We start from the raw sequence: 14,365 nt of genomic DNA, 5'->3' as shown, positions 1-14,365 counted from the left end.
CACTGTGACTTAACAAGCTGCTTTCACTTCATGCTCTTAAGTACCCTAAAGCAGATAAAGCTGTTTTCACACATACAGGCAATTCAGGCAATTCGCTTCTTGTTTGTTGACTTAAAAGTTCAATTCATTTTAACTTACAGACTGGCTACAGTGCCCCCTTAACAAATGGGGAACGGCCATTCCAGCACCACTCTTTGATTATAATCAATGAAACTGGCTACACCGTGCAGAGAGCTGAATGTAAGTGGTGCGTGCTCCGATTATGTCCGATCTACAAGCGTAAAAATAGGACAGGACAATTGGTCTTCTGTTACTGTTTACACAGAAATGGATCATTAAGTGTCATTTATTTTACGTTAAACTACCGATATACAGGAATTGACTTTATGACTGTATTGTCATAAAGTTGTACTGGCTGTTTCATTTTGAAAGTTTCTGTTTTTATTTTTTGAGTACCCCCCCCGGAAAAAATCCTGGGGGAAACACTGAGCTGCATATGCATTTGAATATTCAGACTGTACTTGGTAGCAGGATAGTTTACATTGTTTGTTCATAATAATAAAAAGATTTAATGCCAGTAATATCCTTTAACCCCTTCGTCATAATACATCTGTTTTACTGTAGCTAACTGCCGTTTTCTGTCCAGCAGCTGAAAACACGCAAACGCCAGCCTTCAGAGATATGCTATGTGGTTTAAGATGACTCTTGTTAAGCAGCTTTATTTACTACACCAAAGAATTTGAAACTACAGTGTCATTTTGCCATTTTGCATGTTTTTGGATAACCACAGTTCTCTTTTCCCTACTCCCACTAGGGGAATATTTTGCCTTTGTTCAATGTGAGATGGCTTTCAAACCAGGCCGGGAGGTTGCTTTTAAATGCAGACATTGTGCTGAAGTCCATTGTATTGGCTTCAATAGAAAAGTTCAATCTCCCACATTTAGGTACCACATTTGAGAAAATTATTTTCACATTCTTTCAACAACTCACAAAGAAATAGTTTTTAAAGTTTGGAAATGTTAATGCAGGCTGTCAGATTTAAGATTATCTACTGTAGGTGGACCACCAAATAGTTTAAGAAGTGAAGAATACATAATTTAACAGTAAAGCACTTATGCAGTTTTACCAATATGAAATAACATTGTGTAACACCTGTACTCTCGCAGCAAAGGCCCGTTTGCTTTATGAAATATTCAACATTTTTAAGCAACAGTGTTTCCTAATATAATGCATGTAATGGAATGTAGTTTTCTTTTCACCACTGTTTAAGTCAGTAGGTTCTTTTAGTCCCAAATGTGTACAGTAAAAAGTTATCTTTCTTCCACGTTGTTATACAATGAAGTTGTATTCTATTGTTTGCCGTCATCACATTGTATTTAGTTTTAGTCTTTTTCAGTTCATGACCCATTTATTTTACTTGTGAGGGCAGCTCAGTGTATGGGGATGGGTAGTCCAGATGGAAATATCTCAACAACTATTGATTCATTTTGCGCCATCACCAGGTCAACATTTTAATTTGCCCAGTACTTTGGTTTATGACCAATAATCTGCAAACTGTTGAAATTCACATCAGCCACATTTGCAGTGTTTAGTGCTAATTTGCTGGTGGTAAAGATGGTAAAGATGGTAAAGATATTTGCAAAATCTTAGCTTGTTGGTATTGTCATTGTAAATTCTCAAGGAGCTGCTTGCATGGCTGCAGACTCTTAATATATATTTTTGCACTACTACCTTCTTTATTATCCTCACTCAAATGTGAACCGTTTTGTGTTTATTTGGTCACCATTTATTAAGATTTGTTGAAAGTGGAGCACAAGCAGATATTACCAATGATGTATCAAGGCCGGAAAATAACAGTTTTGATGAAAATTGTTCTGCTAGAGACCACCAGAGATTTGTGTCTTTGTACAAATGCCCAGTAAAAATGCTCAGATTTACCAAGTGTGTTTACCCTCTCCCTCCACTGGAACAGCTAGTAAAAGTAATGCATGTTTAATTATTGCTCTCCGAACAGCATGAAGGCTAAACCTCTGACTCAAAGACAGTTTTGGGGTTTTTTGTTTGATGTTGTTTGTAAAACTGACAAATGTGGCTAGTATGAAAACCTTTTGGATTTTGACTGAGAAAAACCGAAAAACTTCATTTTGGGGAAATGTGGTCGATAAATAGTTAGTTTTATGGGGGGAAATCATATTTCCCTGCACTACACCTTGAACACACAGCACAGAAATGTTTTCTTCTCCATTCCTGTGGATGGAAACAAACTGTTTTTGTGGTTCTATTCTACATTCTTGTAGGTCCTCGTGACTTCAGCTGTCAGTCATGGCCGCAGCAGTTCCGCAACAAATCCGGACCTGGTGGGTGTTGACTGGCGGCGGAGCGAGGAGCCGACAGGCAGCGGAGCCAATCCACCGGATCCTGTGGAGTTAGGGGGTTGGCCTGCTGCTGGCTGTAGCTTCATATGTACTGTACAGACATGATATCAGTCCTCTCAGCTAAGACAGCAATTAAGGGTATTTGCCAAAATGATGAACTGTTCCTTTCAAGACATGTAGTTGAGACAATTTGTTTCCTAATTAAAGCTCCCCATCTGCTATTGTTGTAGTTTAAAGGGCAACTCATTACAATGTCTATAGATGGCTTTGTAGGTAACAGATGGGCCTTAAATATCTTAGGACAAAAAAAAGATTGTCTGCCTTGAAGAAAGGGTAAGAGAACACATTTAAAATTGCTCAAATAGTAATAGATCATAACTTGTGTATGTTATCTTGAACTATGTTGTGTAGTTTATATTTGCATGATATGCATTCTAGGATCAAGTAAAGCTGAGAGGCTATTCTTGTTCCAATTACCAAATTTGGAAAAAAACTGTTAATGGCATCAAACTTTAAAGTGTTGGGGGCAAAAAAGGCAAAGAGCTTCCCCCAGGACGAGAAAGCCAAAAGCTCCACATGCAGTTTAAGGTATAATGGCCCAATTAATGGATAATAAAGCTGCAGTGGCAGTCTGGACAAACGGCCAGTGCTGTCCCTGTAGGGATAGAAGTTATTTTACAGCAGATTGCCTCACTCTGCCCACACAAGCTAATTATTCAGACCAGTCATGCAAGTCATGTATGGCAGAATTATGTGATTACAAAGACCCTGTTCCTGTGATCATGTGCTATGTGAAAAAACGTGGCGAAGGACAGTTTGGTTTTACAAGTAATGAGTCCATTAGGTGATTTTCTTCCATGAACAGTAAATGATCCACATTTAAACATATTAATTTTATTCTGCATTACGCAATCTTTAAAAATGGACTTGTCTTTTAAAATGACCTTTACAAAAACCTCTTCAGATGAAAACAATCTCAATAGCTCCTTCATGGAAGTGGATATTTGCAAAGCATGCAAAGTGCAAAGAGATGGGAAGTAACAATGTACAAATACTTCGTTACTGTAGTAGTTCTTTCTGATGTTTTTACTTTGCTAGTTTTTTTGTGGTGACCTTTTACTTTTAGTACTTATCTTTTAACACCAATATCGGTCCATTTTACTCCTTATATTTTACAAAATTGGCTTGTTACTCTAGTTTTGTACAAGAGGTCATCATGTCGGAGAATAACGCGGGCAGGCGCCTCACACCGCTAGCGTACGCGTGCCACACGGAGACAAAAGTGAGAGAAAAGAAAAAAAGAGTAGCTTTCTGGAGGATAATCAGTTGAGATTGTGTGTGTGCGTCTTTGAGAACTGTAAGTCATATCATTTATGTTGTCAGTGCATTTAAGCCTGTTGTATTGGTCTGTAGATCTTGCACATTTAAAGTAATTTAGCTAGTGATTTTGTTGTTTGTGTTCTTCGCCTGTTATCTAGGTTGCATGTTGGTGATTTGTGATAAAGCATCAAAAGAGAGAAGTTGTCTCCGTCCGTGTTTTAATTAACAGGCACGCCTGGGGTGACGTTGGAAACCAGAATCAGATTTAAATACAGTCCTAATCTAGTCCTCACTAACAACTTTCAAATCATTTCACTGGAGTTACCGTTATTGTTTGCGTCATCAATACCATGTTCAATCTAATTGGATGGGGAATATACTGTACGTTGCACTTGACGCACCCCTAAAATGACTCAACAGATTCGGTAGCATTCTGCATTCATTCGAGAAATCAGTGCAGCTTGATGGCATTAACGTTAGCACATAGTATTATGGACAGCGACATGATTGAAAATGAAGACAACGGAGAGCCCAGTGATTCGGCAGACAAGCAGCAAGACCTTCCCAATCATCCTTGGCCTTATGTGAGAGAGATGTCTGAGATAGTAGGCATCAAGAATGACTCCTGGCCAATGTGCTGCGTTACTCTAAAAGTATGGGGACTTCTTAGTTAACATTTGTTTAGTTATTCACATTTTAATCCTTTATTTTCTTTCCAAAAGCCATATTTTACCTCACACACATACATAAAGATTCCTTTAAATGTTTAGGGGAAGATTAAAAATAGAAACTGGATCTGTGAATGCCCACAGAATCCCAATTGAATTCATATCTTGCTACTCAGTCAGAATCTTATAAACCTGGAGTACCAGTCTCTGTCACAATAATCATACACAATTTGTGATGTTTTAGGCCTATTGGCAGACATCCATTTACAATGTAAGCAATGGCGTATAAAGAATCCTTATCTCCACGTCCACTAGTTTCTCAGCGTGCACTCTAGTAATGTGTGTGTGGTCCAGGTAGCTTTGCATAAAAAATGGTTGGCATTCATAAGGCTACTTTTACTTTTATACTTTAAATAAATGTTCACGCCTGTACTTTGTTACTTTTACTTGAGTAAAGACGTCATATTACTACTTCTACTTTCCCTAGAGTATTTTTTAACACAAGTATCTGTACTTCTACTTAAGTATGGGAAGTGAGGTATTTTGCCATCTCTGAAAGTGAGGCAGAGCTTCTGTATGAGCTGTGTTTGGTGTGGAGGTGAAAAAGGCCATGTCATGTGATAAGTCTTGACATAAAGTGGTGGCAGTGGACTGTTTGTGTTATTCAAAAACAGGAAACACATTCCTGACAGGAGTCAGCTCAGCCCTCAGAATAAGGTCAGTGGTTCCTTTGAGCTCAGCACCACGTCCAAGACTGGCAGGCAGGACCGCCGGACAAGAAAGGCGACGAGGGCAAATCAACAATCTCAACACGCATATGAGCGAAGACAGATAGTCTAACTCCAGTATGCTGAAGTGCATCAACACACAAACACAAACTTGAGGGAAACAATTTTAAAGTCCTTGAAGTTTTCAACTTCTGGACAAAGTACAGTCAATCGGAGCCACCTTTGTTATTGCTCCAAATCCTATACAAACACTTTTCCACCCTTGCATGAACCTGGCCAGGTGCCATACCAGTCAATACAGTTGGCAGTGTTCACAGTAAGGCGTCATGCAGCAGTAGTAAAAAGGTAAAAATTAGCAGATGGTGACTCATTGTGTATCAGCGCAGGCAGATGTTAGTGTACACCCTAGCCAGGCCAGCAGTTTGGGTCAGTGGCTGCAATGACTCAGGTACACAGAAACAAAATAGGCAACAGCAATCCCCCCTTAAACGCAAAACCTCCCACTAGTAGAACGCGCTGCTGGCTCATTCAGTCATAGTACCTTACTTTCATGGAATTGGTATCTAATGAATTAATTACAGCAGCAGGGTCTGTAGGAGATCATCTCAAACAGTTTAATTCCAAAATCCTCGGGGTACTTGATGTTATAGCACCTGTAAACAAGAAAGCCCCATTGAGAAATGCCCTGACAGAAGCTAATCAGGAGAAAGTGTGATGATGAAAGAAGATGGCGAAAAATGAACCAAATTGACCATGAGATCTAAAAAAGATAAACTCTGTCAGTACATCACTGCTACCCAGTACAAGGCAGTCCCCCTTTTCAACAATTATTCATGATAATAATAATGAAAATAATAAAAATAATAGTACACGTGTATTATTTGCCACTGTTGCCAGGTTGATTAATCTGCTCCCAAACAGTCGTCCCCTGACTTTATCTCAACTAAACAAAGTTAGGAGTTTGCCCAATTCTTCCAGAATAAAATTGAAAAGATTCACTAAGTTAAAGACTGTTCTGTTCTCCAGAGTTTTTAATTAGTCTCGTTTGATGGTAATTTTCTTACTGTTTTTAAACCATAATGCCTTTTAAAATGTCTTTTCATGTATCTCAATTGTATATTTTTGTTGTTTCTGCCGGTAAAACACTTTGAATGACCTCTGTGTATGAGAAAGTGCTCTATAAATAAATTTACCTTGCCTAATGAGGAGGTTGATAGCAACACCCGTTTTCCTTGCATCAGTGGGATCTGAGTCTTACTAGTAAAGATGACTTAGGCATTATTTTTTCATTTATTTTATTAGATTGTGGTATGGAAAAAGGCCTGGCTCTTAACTGCCTGTTAATCTATTATCAAGCTATTATGGGGGGGAGGCAGCAATTGATGTCTTGAATGAAAAACTGTAGATGATCGCTCCAGTAGCTGTTTCTGCAATTTAATTGTATTGCTTTTTCTCTTACTGTTGAATGATTCTGTAGATGGAATGGGGCGAAATCATCCCTCAGGGGTCTTCTTTCAGTTACTGTTTTGATCTACTTGCAGCAGTCAAACTAAGTGTTATCTGAAGCACACCAGGGCCCGTATTTATCAAGCTTTTCAAAGTGCCATTTTAGTCTTAAGTGCTGAGAATTCATGAAATGTACTCTTACTTTTTAAACGTAAGTATGCAAGCAAGTTATCAAATTTCTTAAAGCTCGGAATCGCTCTCACTCTCCCAGTTAATTAATACAGCTTGAGAGGTCTGTCAAGTGGTTCGGAGTTGTCAGTAGGGGCATGTGATGGTGCTGAGGAGACAGAGACGTGTAAATCTTTCAGGAGAGAAACATTGTTTTTGAAATGTGGACGAAGAGCAGTAACTGCGGCGGGCATAAAATATATATAGGTGGTTAAGTTAAAAATTGTAATTAATACATTGTGGAAAATGTGTTTTTCTTATATTTCCAATGGTGTATATCATAATGTATTCTCTTGAGAATTCTTTATTGTAATATGTGTGTTCATCTTAGTCAATTTATCTGAGAATATTCCTAAGTAAGAAAATCTATTCAGTGATTGGTCCTGTTGTGAATCATCTTTAATCATCAAATTTAGACTATTTATTAAAGACCGTTAATAAGCTAAGTTTACTGTCCAACCCTAAGACCGCGTTCAGACCAACATGAGTTTTCAGTCTAAATCCCTACAAACACCCAGTATTACCTTCTTCACAAACACCATTAAACTGACCAGCTACACATGGCCAACTGAGTCTGCTAGGCCAATTGTTCACCTCCTTGCTGCCTTGTCCATGTTGACCCCTCATGCTTCGGCTGGCCCTGGTGTCCAGTTTGTTCAAATAGGCCCCGTGTGTGTCTGCTTGGAGTGGTGGTGTGGTGAAGTTCACCCCAGGTCCAATGTGAACAATTATCCTCAATCCACTAATGGACAGCTTTTTCTTTCCTCTTGCTGTATGAGGAGTGATAGTAGTGCAGGGTGGACCACAAGTGAGGTCCTTAGGGGTGACTCTTGTTGGTGATAATTCAACAAGAAATGGATAAAATGGATAATATTATAATATTATATTTTTTGGCTTTCCCAATCACAGGTGTTTGCTGGAACTCGTAAACAATTAAGGCTTATATCAAAATGGACCAACAAATAAATTATTAACAAATCCTTTCTTGGCAAAATTGTCTATAAAGCTCATAATTCTTTGTCTTTATCAAAAAAAAAAAAGTTTTAAACCAATACCAAAAAGGTATTGTTTCGTGCCGCAATACCACAATTTAATTTACAGTAAACAATATCTTCCCTCATTAAGCATGGTTCAGAAAACAAGAGTTAAACGGAGAAAATGCAATGAGCTGCTAATGATAGGAAAAAAACATGATTGTCATACAGTTGTTTCATTGCAGGGTTTTAAAAATCTATTTTAAAACTGTTTTCCGTCAACTAACGATTATTTTCATTATTGATAATTTTCTTGATTAATCGATTAGTTGTTTGGTCATGTCAGAGAATGGTGAAGTGTTTCCGAAAACCCAAGATGACATAAAGGAGTAAAGAACCTATAAAAAATTTCAAATTTAAGAAGCTGGGATCTGAAACTTTTTACAAACTGATTAATCAATTATCGAAATAATTGGTGAATTATTAATTGGTTGAAAACAAACCTAAAAAATAAATTAAAAAATACAATATTTTTCATCAGCGATGCCGGATGCACACTGACATCTTGGCACTGATATTCTAAATGTTTTCAAGCAACGTCTGTTTTTTGTAGTATACTTATTATTTTTTTCATGTGAAACAAATCAGTTCCTCCAATGTCTTTTGAAGAGTGAAATTTCTTTTTAGCATAAATTCTCACATGACATTCAGTTAATCTTGATCTGAAAAAAAACATCTTTGAACCTGGCACTTAGAAAACAACCACAAAGAATTGTCACCTTTATTGATTTAGAACAAAATTTACAAAGCCATTCAAACAGTCATTTTTTAATACTTTTATGTTTTTTAAACTCAACTGTTGAGAATATTCAAAATACTCTTAATGTTGTGTCTCTCTCTCTTTGTACTTACAAATATGTACATTGATGTCTTGTCCCACTGACTCTTCCCCACTGATAATAAAAACTCTTTTTTTGTGTTTTATTTATAACTCTTCACACTGTTAGCACTGTTTAGCTCTCCACTATCTGTTTGAGCTTGAGTGTCTGTGAATATTTGGTGTACTCAGATGGATGTCCCGTGGCTGGGCTCACTGGCTTCTGGGATGGGTCCTCCTGGCACTGGTTGGTAGGTCATTTGCATGGGTGTCTTGACGGGGGTCTGCCGGAAGAGCCCCCCATTGGGCGCCCTGTGTTTGCAGCGGATAGAGGGCATGGTGGCACTGCTGAGGGGCAGAGGCAAGGTCCTGCCAGTGGCTGCACCCAGTGTCCTTCCTGCCCCATGATGACCCTCCTGGAGGAAGGTGGTCACAGAGAGCCGCGGTGGCCCCCGATGGGCTGGGTAGTCCCGAGCAGACAAGGTCTCCAGGGACTGGCTGGGCTGCATGCTGCCAATGTCCAGGGCAGAGATCTCGATAGACTGGCCTGGCAGCTGCTTGTGGGCCAAGTCCTCGTCCAGGAGGCTGTTCAAACGATGGTGGACCTGTTCCAGGTTCACCTCTTTGTCCTAAAGATAGATGGAAAGAAAGGCAGAGCGTGTGTGGAATAAAAGAGGCCAGGATAGAATAGAAGGTGTTTAATGGAAGGGAGAGCATGAATGTAATTAAAGAGGAGGGTGATAAAGGATAAAAGTGAAAATGAGTGTGCAGTGAAAAGAGTTATGAGGTTATAGGAAAGAATGGGAAGTGCATAGAGAGTGAAGGAAGACAGAAAAAGACAGATTACAATGTTTTTGTTTACCATCCCCGTCATAACAAGTTTACATGCAATGCAGTCTACTTAATATTTTATTATTCAGCTGAAATAACATGCTGGATAATTTTATTCAGGAAACCAAATATATAAATTAAAATGCTGGATTTTTTCAAGCAGCCAACATCAAAAGAGACATTAACTTAAAACCTTAAATCTCAAATATGGTCTTGTAAAAGGTAATGTCTCCACTTCTGAAATGAACTTAAATGAAGATGTCTCTTCATGCAAAGTCTTTAAATTTTCCCACAATTAGGTGACCACACATCTGCAGTGGGCTAGTCTTGCATGAAGAGCATCTGCTGTTAACATGACAGGCTCCAATGGACGCACAGATCCAATGAATCAGACTTTGTAAGACAATAAAATATAAATGAAGACAAAGTAGTTAATGTCACTTTGTTCAAATACAATCTAAATGAAGACAAAGTAGTTAATGTCACTTTGTTTAAATAATCTAAATTATATTGAAACATTGTTTCAAATATTCTTAGTATTTCTAAAACATACAGTTCATTAATGAGGTAACACAAATATGGGAGAGGGAAGGGAGAAGCCAAATAAGGGCACGATTGTTTGTCAGACATGGTTTGACTGCACCCTGTCCTACATGGCAATAGTTTATTCTATCATCATGCACCCATTAAGTTGAGACACACTTAAGACAACAACCAAACAACAGGAGAGACCATGGAGTGAGATGACAGATGAAGCAACTGCAATCTACCCCTGCCCGGCCCCATGCCCCGCCCCTTTGCCCTGACACAGCCAATGGTCACCCAGTACAACACGTCAGGCCTCTCCTGACCTGTGTCAAGAGCCTCAGCCTCCTCCCAGTCTCTCTCTCTGTCTGTCCATATGTGCCGCCTCCCTTCCGGTGAAGCGCTTGTTATGTCATTATATGTCAATGGACCAGAAACTCTTTCCAGACCATAATCCTTAGTCACCTGCTGAAGATCATAGACAACGATACATAACCAAATGGTCCCGTGTGAATCCGGACATTGACATATAATTGCAATAAATTACTACTTAGGTTATAAAAAGAATAGTTTGACATTTTGGGAAATACTCTATGTGCTTTCTTTCTGAGAACTGGAAGAGAAGAACTTTACCACAATTGAGATGAGTGATTTCAGGCAAACCTTGTTCCAGTCCAATAATTTTCTCCAGAGACTGACTACATTTACGTGTCTAATAAAAGTGACTATTCCAAAAATATACCATTTACATGTAGCCGTGCAGGATACAATTTTTTTCAGGGTTTACCAGCGGTGGTGGACTTGTTGGACTGTGCGAACAGAGCGTCTCTTTCATTTCTTCAACCAGCTTTTTAAAAAGGTTGGTGTAGCAATGTGTGTGCATATACAAAAACCTGCTGGTGTCCAAGTCTTTGAAAATGTTTAAAAGTAGCTGTGTTTCTCCTTCTTATCGGATCTGAAGTCTTGCAAACTGTTGACTGGTTGGTTTGTGAACAGAAACCATAGCAATGCTGACCATAACCCTCTGGTAAAAACCCTGATTGAGATACGTATTCCGAATGGGCTGTATACATGTCCAATGAATGCCTCTAAAACCCAAACAATACCAGAATATCTCACGTCTTAATTGGAAAATGTTATATTCAGAAAAAGGCGTTATTTGTAATATCCAACCGGATATGCTGTAATAACGGAATATTATTGTGCATGTAAACTTGTGTACTCAACTGACAATTGAAACATTTCCTTGGCTAATCATCTCCTGGCTGCAGCTTGTTATTTATCAATCAGATATGAGAGTGGTATCAATCTCCTCATCTGACTCCCAGCAAGAAAGCACATATGGTCGTTTTCCCAAACTGTTGAACTATCCCTTTAAATGGCTGATGTGTACAAGTTTGCAGTAGGTTTTGTTTGAAATGCCTGTCATAATGTCCACATACTGTTTGTTTGTGCTGTCATGGTGCCAATGATGCTTGAAACAATTTAAAGTAAAACTTTACCCAAATCTTCAAAATGTTAAATATATCCATGCAGGCTTGAAAGGTAGCTGTAAACATTTAGTAGTGTGAAGAACAGCTGCTGCGGTCAGTTTGAATTCCTGACTGTCAAAAATGTAAAGCTTTTTAGTTAAATAAGGATATAAAACTGAGAAAAGCAAATTTTATTCATTAACTTTAAAAGCTTGAACCAGATATTTATGCTTCAAAAGTAACAAATAATTATATTTTAGGGATGCAATCAGAGATAGTTTTCATTCATGATTAATCAAAATTTCTTTTGTTATTTGATTGGTCCATCAAATGTCAAACTGATTTTAAAAATGGTTGCCACAAAATAATCCTCTGTAATTAGTTTCTGCTCTAATCTATTTTCTATATTTTACCACTGCCTGAATATACACATGAGCGTCTGTTCTCAGGCAAGCACAAAGAATATTATCTGACCCATCTCACATTCTCCATGCGGAGTATGAGCTCTTACCCTCTGGCAGAAGATAGAGAGTAACAAAATGTAAACTAAACCATTAAGAACTCATTTATGCCTATCTGAATCAAAAAATTTAAATAATGTTGCTTGAGGATGCAGGGGTTGTGCAATAGCTTTATGGTGTTCCTATGAATGGTTTTCTTTTTTATGATTACTATTATGGAGGCAGCTACAGTTTATGTGTGCAGCAATTGAGTCCAAGACAAATTTCCCTACAGGGACCAGTAAGCATGTTGTATATCATGTTTTAGCATCACTGAGAATTCAGATGGGCAACGGGTATTAAGAGTGTTTTGACAAATTTCTATGTATGTGAAAACTGCCCACCCACTTTGTAAAAAACTACTAACGTTTTCCAATTACATTTCAAGCCTTCAGAGGGGAAGTGTTTGATGCTCAAAAGATACATTTTGAGTGTAACATCGCTTCAATACATATCAACTACCAATAATTATGGAGCACACAATCATGGTAATACTCAAACACCACATTTTACGTTTTATAAGGAATGATAGTGGTTTGTCTGTTGTGAATATTGCATGACAGCAGTATGTGGTTATTATTAGAGCACCTGCGCACAAAAACAGAAATAGAAATCAACAGCAGTAAGTCAAACTTGTATGCACCAAAAACAGCATGGGTGGAGTTTGATTTACTGTGTGTCTTTAATGGTTGTCCTTAGCCAGTGCTTTTTATTGGACTGTCAAGTCAAACAGGAAGGTCAAGGCTCAGATTCTTTACTATCTGCTTTTGCTCACACTTTAGTTTAGGGATCCATGTCAAGCCTTAGTTGTCTGGACGCCTCATGCAGAGGTGTGCCCAGTCGACAGCAGCGAGATGAAGTCAGAGCTCTAAAGCATTAAGACTTGAATGGATTAGCTAAAGAGAGCTATTGTACAACTGAAGCACATATCGACTCAGGAGTACAATTTCAGTACGTGGTTTTGGAATTGCAGTTCAACGTGAAATTTGCTTTTATCACTTCAACTGCAGTTTTCTCGCACGAGCATCAGAGACAATGATTGTCTGTTCAGGCAAATAATATTTTGCTTTGTCAGTATGAGAGAATCCCAGTGTATGGGTTTGAGAGAGAAGCCTCAGAAGTCCCTAACAAAGCACCCCAACCTCTCTCCCAACATGAGAAGGAATGAGTAGATTGTTCACATATGATGTCTGGACTATCATCAGGGGCACACCTATTATAACTGGGTGTATTGCAGCTCTACTAAATCAGGGCTTGCGTCAGCGCCTGCTGGATCCATAAAGTAGAGTGTGGCAGTGGCATCTCTGGGCAGGACCGGGGGGCCCGGGGGTCTGGGTCTCGACCGGGGCCTTGGTGGGGCAGGGGGACCCGTTGTGGCCACCATGGCCCGGTTCTGGGTTAGCAGGGTTGGGACTGGGCCCTGGGCCGACGAGTTGTCAGTGGTCACCTCTTTGGGCTGCTCTCTCCGGCAGTGGTTGCTGTTCCACCAGGTCTCCAGTGCAGCCACAAGCAGGGCCAGCAGCAGCCCTGCAGCCAGGATGCAGAATACGCCAGCAAAGCTGTGGAGACGCAGCGCCCGTCCCTCGGGCTGGGCATCTGCGTGGCTCTGCAGGTCACAGCGGCCTTTCCTCGGCCACCATTTCTGCTTCAGGATGTCAAGGTCCCCTTTTTCCTGAAGCTCCAATATCCTGTGGAGAAGAAACACTAAGTATTTATTTCACACAAGCAATTTGTCCAGTGTCCTGTGGTGTTGTTAGATGAAACTCTACACCTAATAGCTTGGATTTAGGCATGTTAACTGCTGGCAAATGAGAAAGACATTGGAGTCGAGCATGGAAAATAAAATATAATTTTCATAGAGAATACAAGTAAATCAGTATTACTGCTCTTAATGACTATAATTACATGATAATCCTCTGTTAATGTAAAGCTGTTAATGTACTGCATTAGCAATAATTGTCAGCTCACTAAAGCCCCATAATAGGTAGCTGCCGTTAGCACAGCAGCTGAATGGAAGATGTGATACTGACACATTGTTAAAACAATTTCCAAATGCTAACATGCGAGATGGGTTGGAACTAGAAAACGTGGCGGTGTACAAATACTTAGGTAGCTGTTCCCTCTCCTTCCAGCAACACATAACCCACCTTTAATCTAAAGTTAAGTCCAGGATCAGTTTCCCATTCCACAACAGGGCCTCCTTCACTTGTGCAACCAAGTCGACTTGGTGAAAATGACAATCTCACCAATTCTTGATTTTAGTTATGTCACCTACAAAACTGCCTCAAACTCTCCGCTGAAAACACTGGATGTTCTTTATCAAAGTGTCATATGTTTCGTGACTAAAGCCCCCTCTAACACCTACCACTGCAGCCTCTATGCTTTAGGCCTTGTTACACACTTGTTGCTTAACTTACTGGT

General features: G+C 39.3%; 1 protein-coding gene and 1 long non-coding RNA gene across 4 annotated transcripts in view; one reads left to right on the top strand and one right to left on the bottom strand.

The window, feature by feature from the left end:
• The first annotated feature begins 234 nt into the window (after positions 1 to 234).
• Positions 235 to 10,592, top strand: LOC117960383. Its single transcript, XR_004660136.1, has 4 exons — positions 235 to 244; positions 6,704 to 6,709; positions 9,272 to 9,274; positions 10,538 to 10,592. It is a non-coding gene; the product is annotated as an uncharacterized LOC117960383 (long non-coding RNA).
• The window catches only part of grid1a (glutamate receptor, ionotropic, delta 1a), a 230,198-nt gene continuing 224,320 nt past the window's right edge, over positions 8,488 to 14,365 (bottom strand). Inside the window, exons 15-17 of one of the 3 annotated variants that reach the window (XM_034898223.1) lie at positions 13,392 to 13,632; positions 10,299 to 10,437; positions 8,488 to 9,245 (exon numbers count right to left, since the gene is read on the bottom strand). In XM_034898223.1, coding sequence (XP_034754114.1) covers positions 8,830 to 9,245; positions 10,299 to 10,437; positions 13,392 to 13,632 — 796 coding nt within the window. In that variant the 3' untranslated portion in view covers positions 8,488 to 8,829. Of the gene's footprint in view, positions 9,246 to 10,298; positions 10,438 to 13,157; positions 13,633 to 14,365 lie in introns of all 3 variants that reach the window. The other 2 variants (XM_034898224.1, XM_034898226.1) reach the window with 2 other exon arrangements.

Source organism: Etheostoma cragini, chromosome 17 (genome assembly GCF_013103735.1).
Source record: "Etheostoma cragini isolate CJK2018 chromosome 17, CSU_Ecrag_1.0, whole genome shotgun sequence".
NCBI lineage: Eukaryota > Metazoa > Chordata > Actinopteri > Perciformes > Percidae > Etheostoma > Etheostoma cragini.
This window is presented reverse-complemented; position numbering and strand designations above follow the sequence as displayed.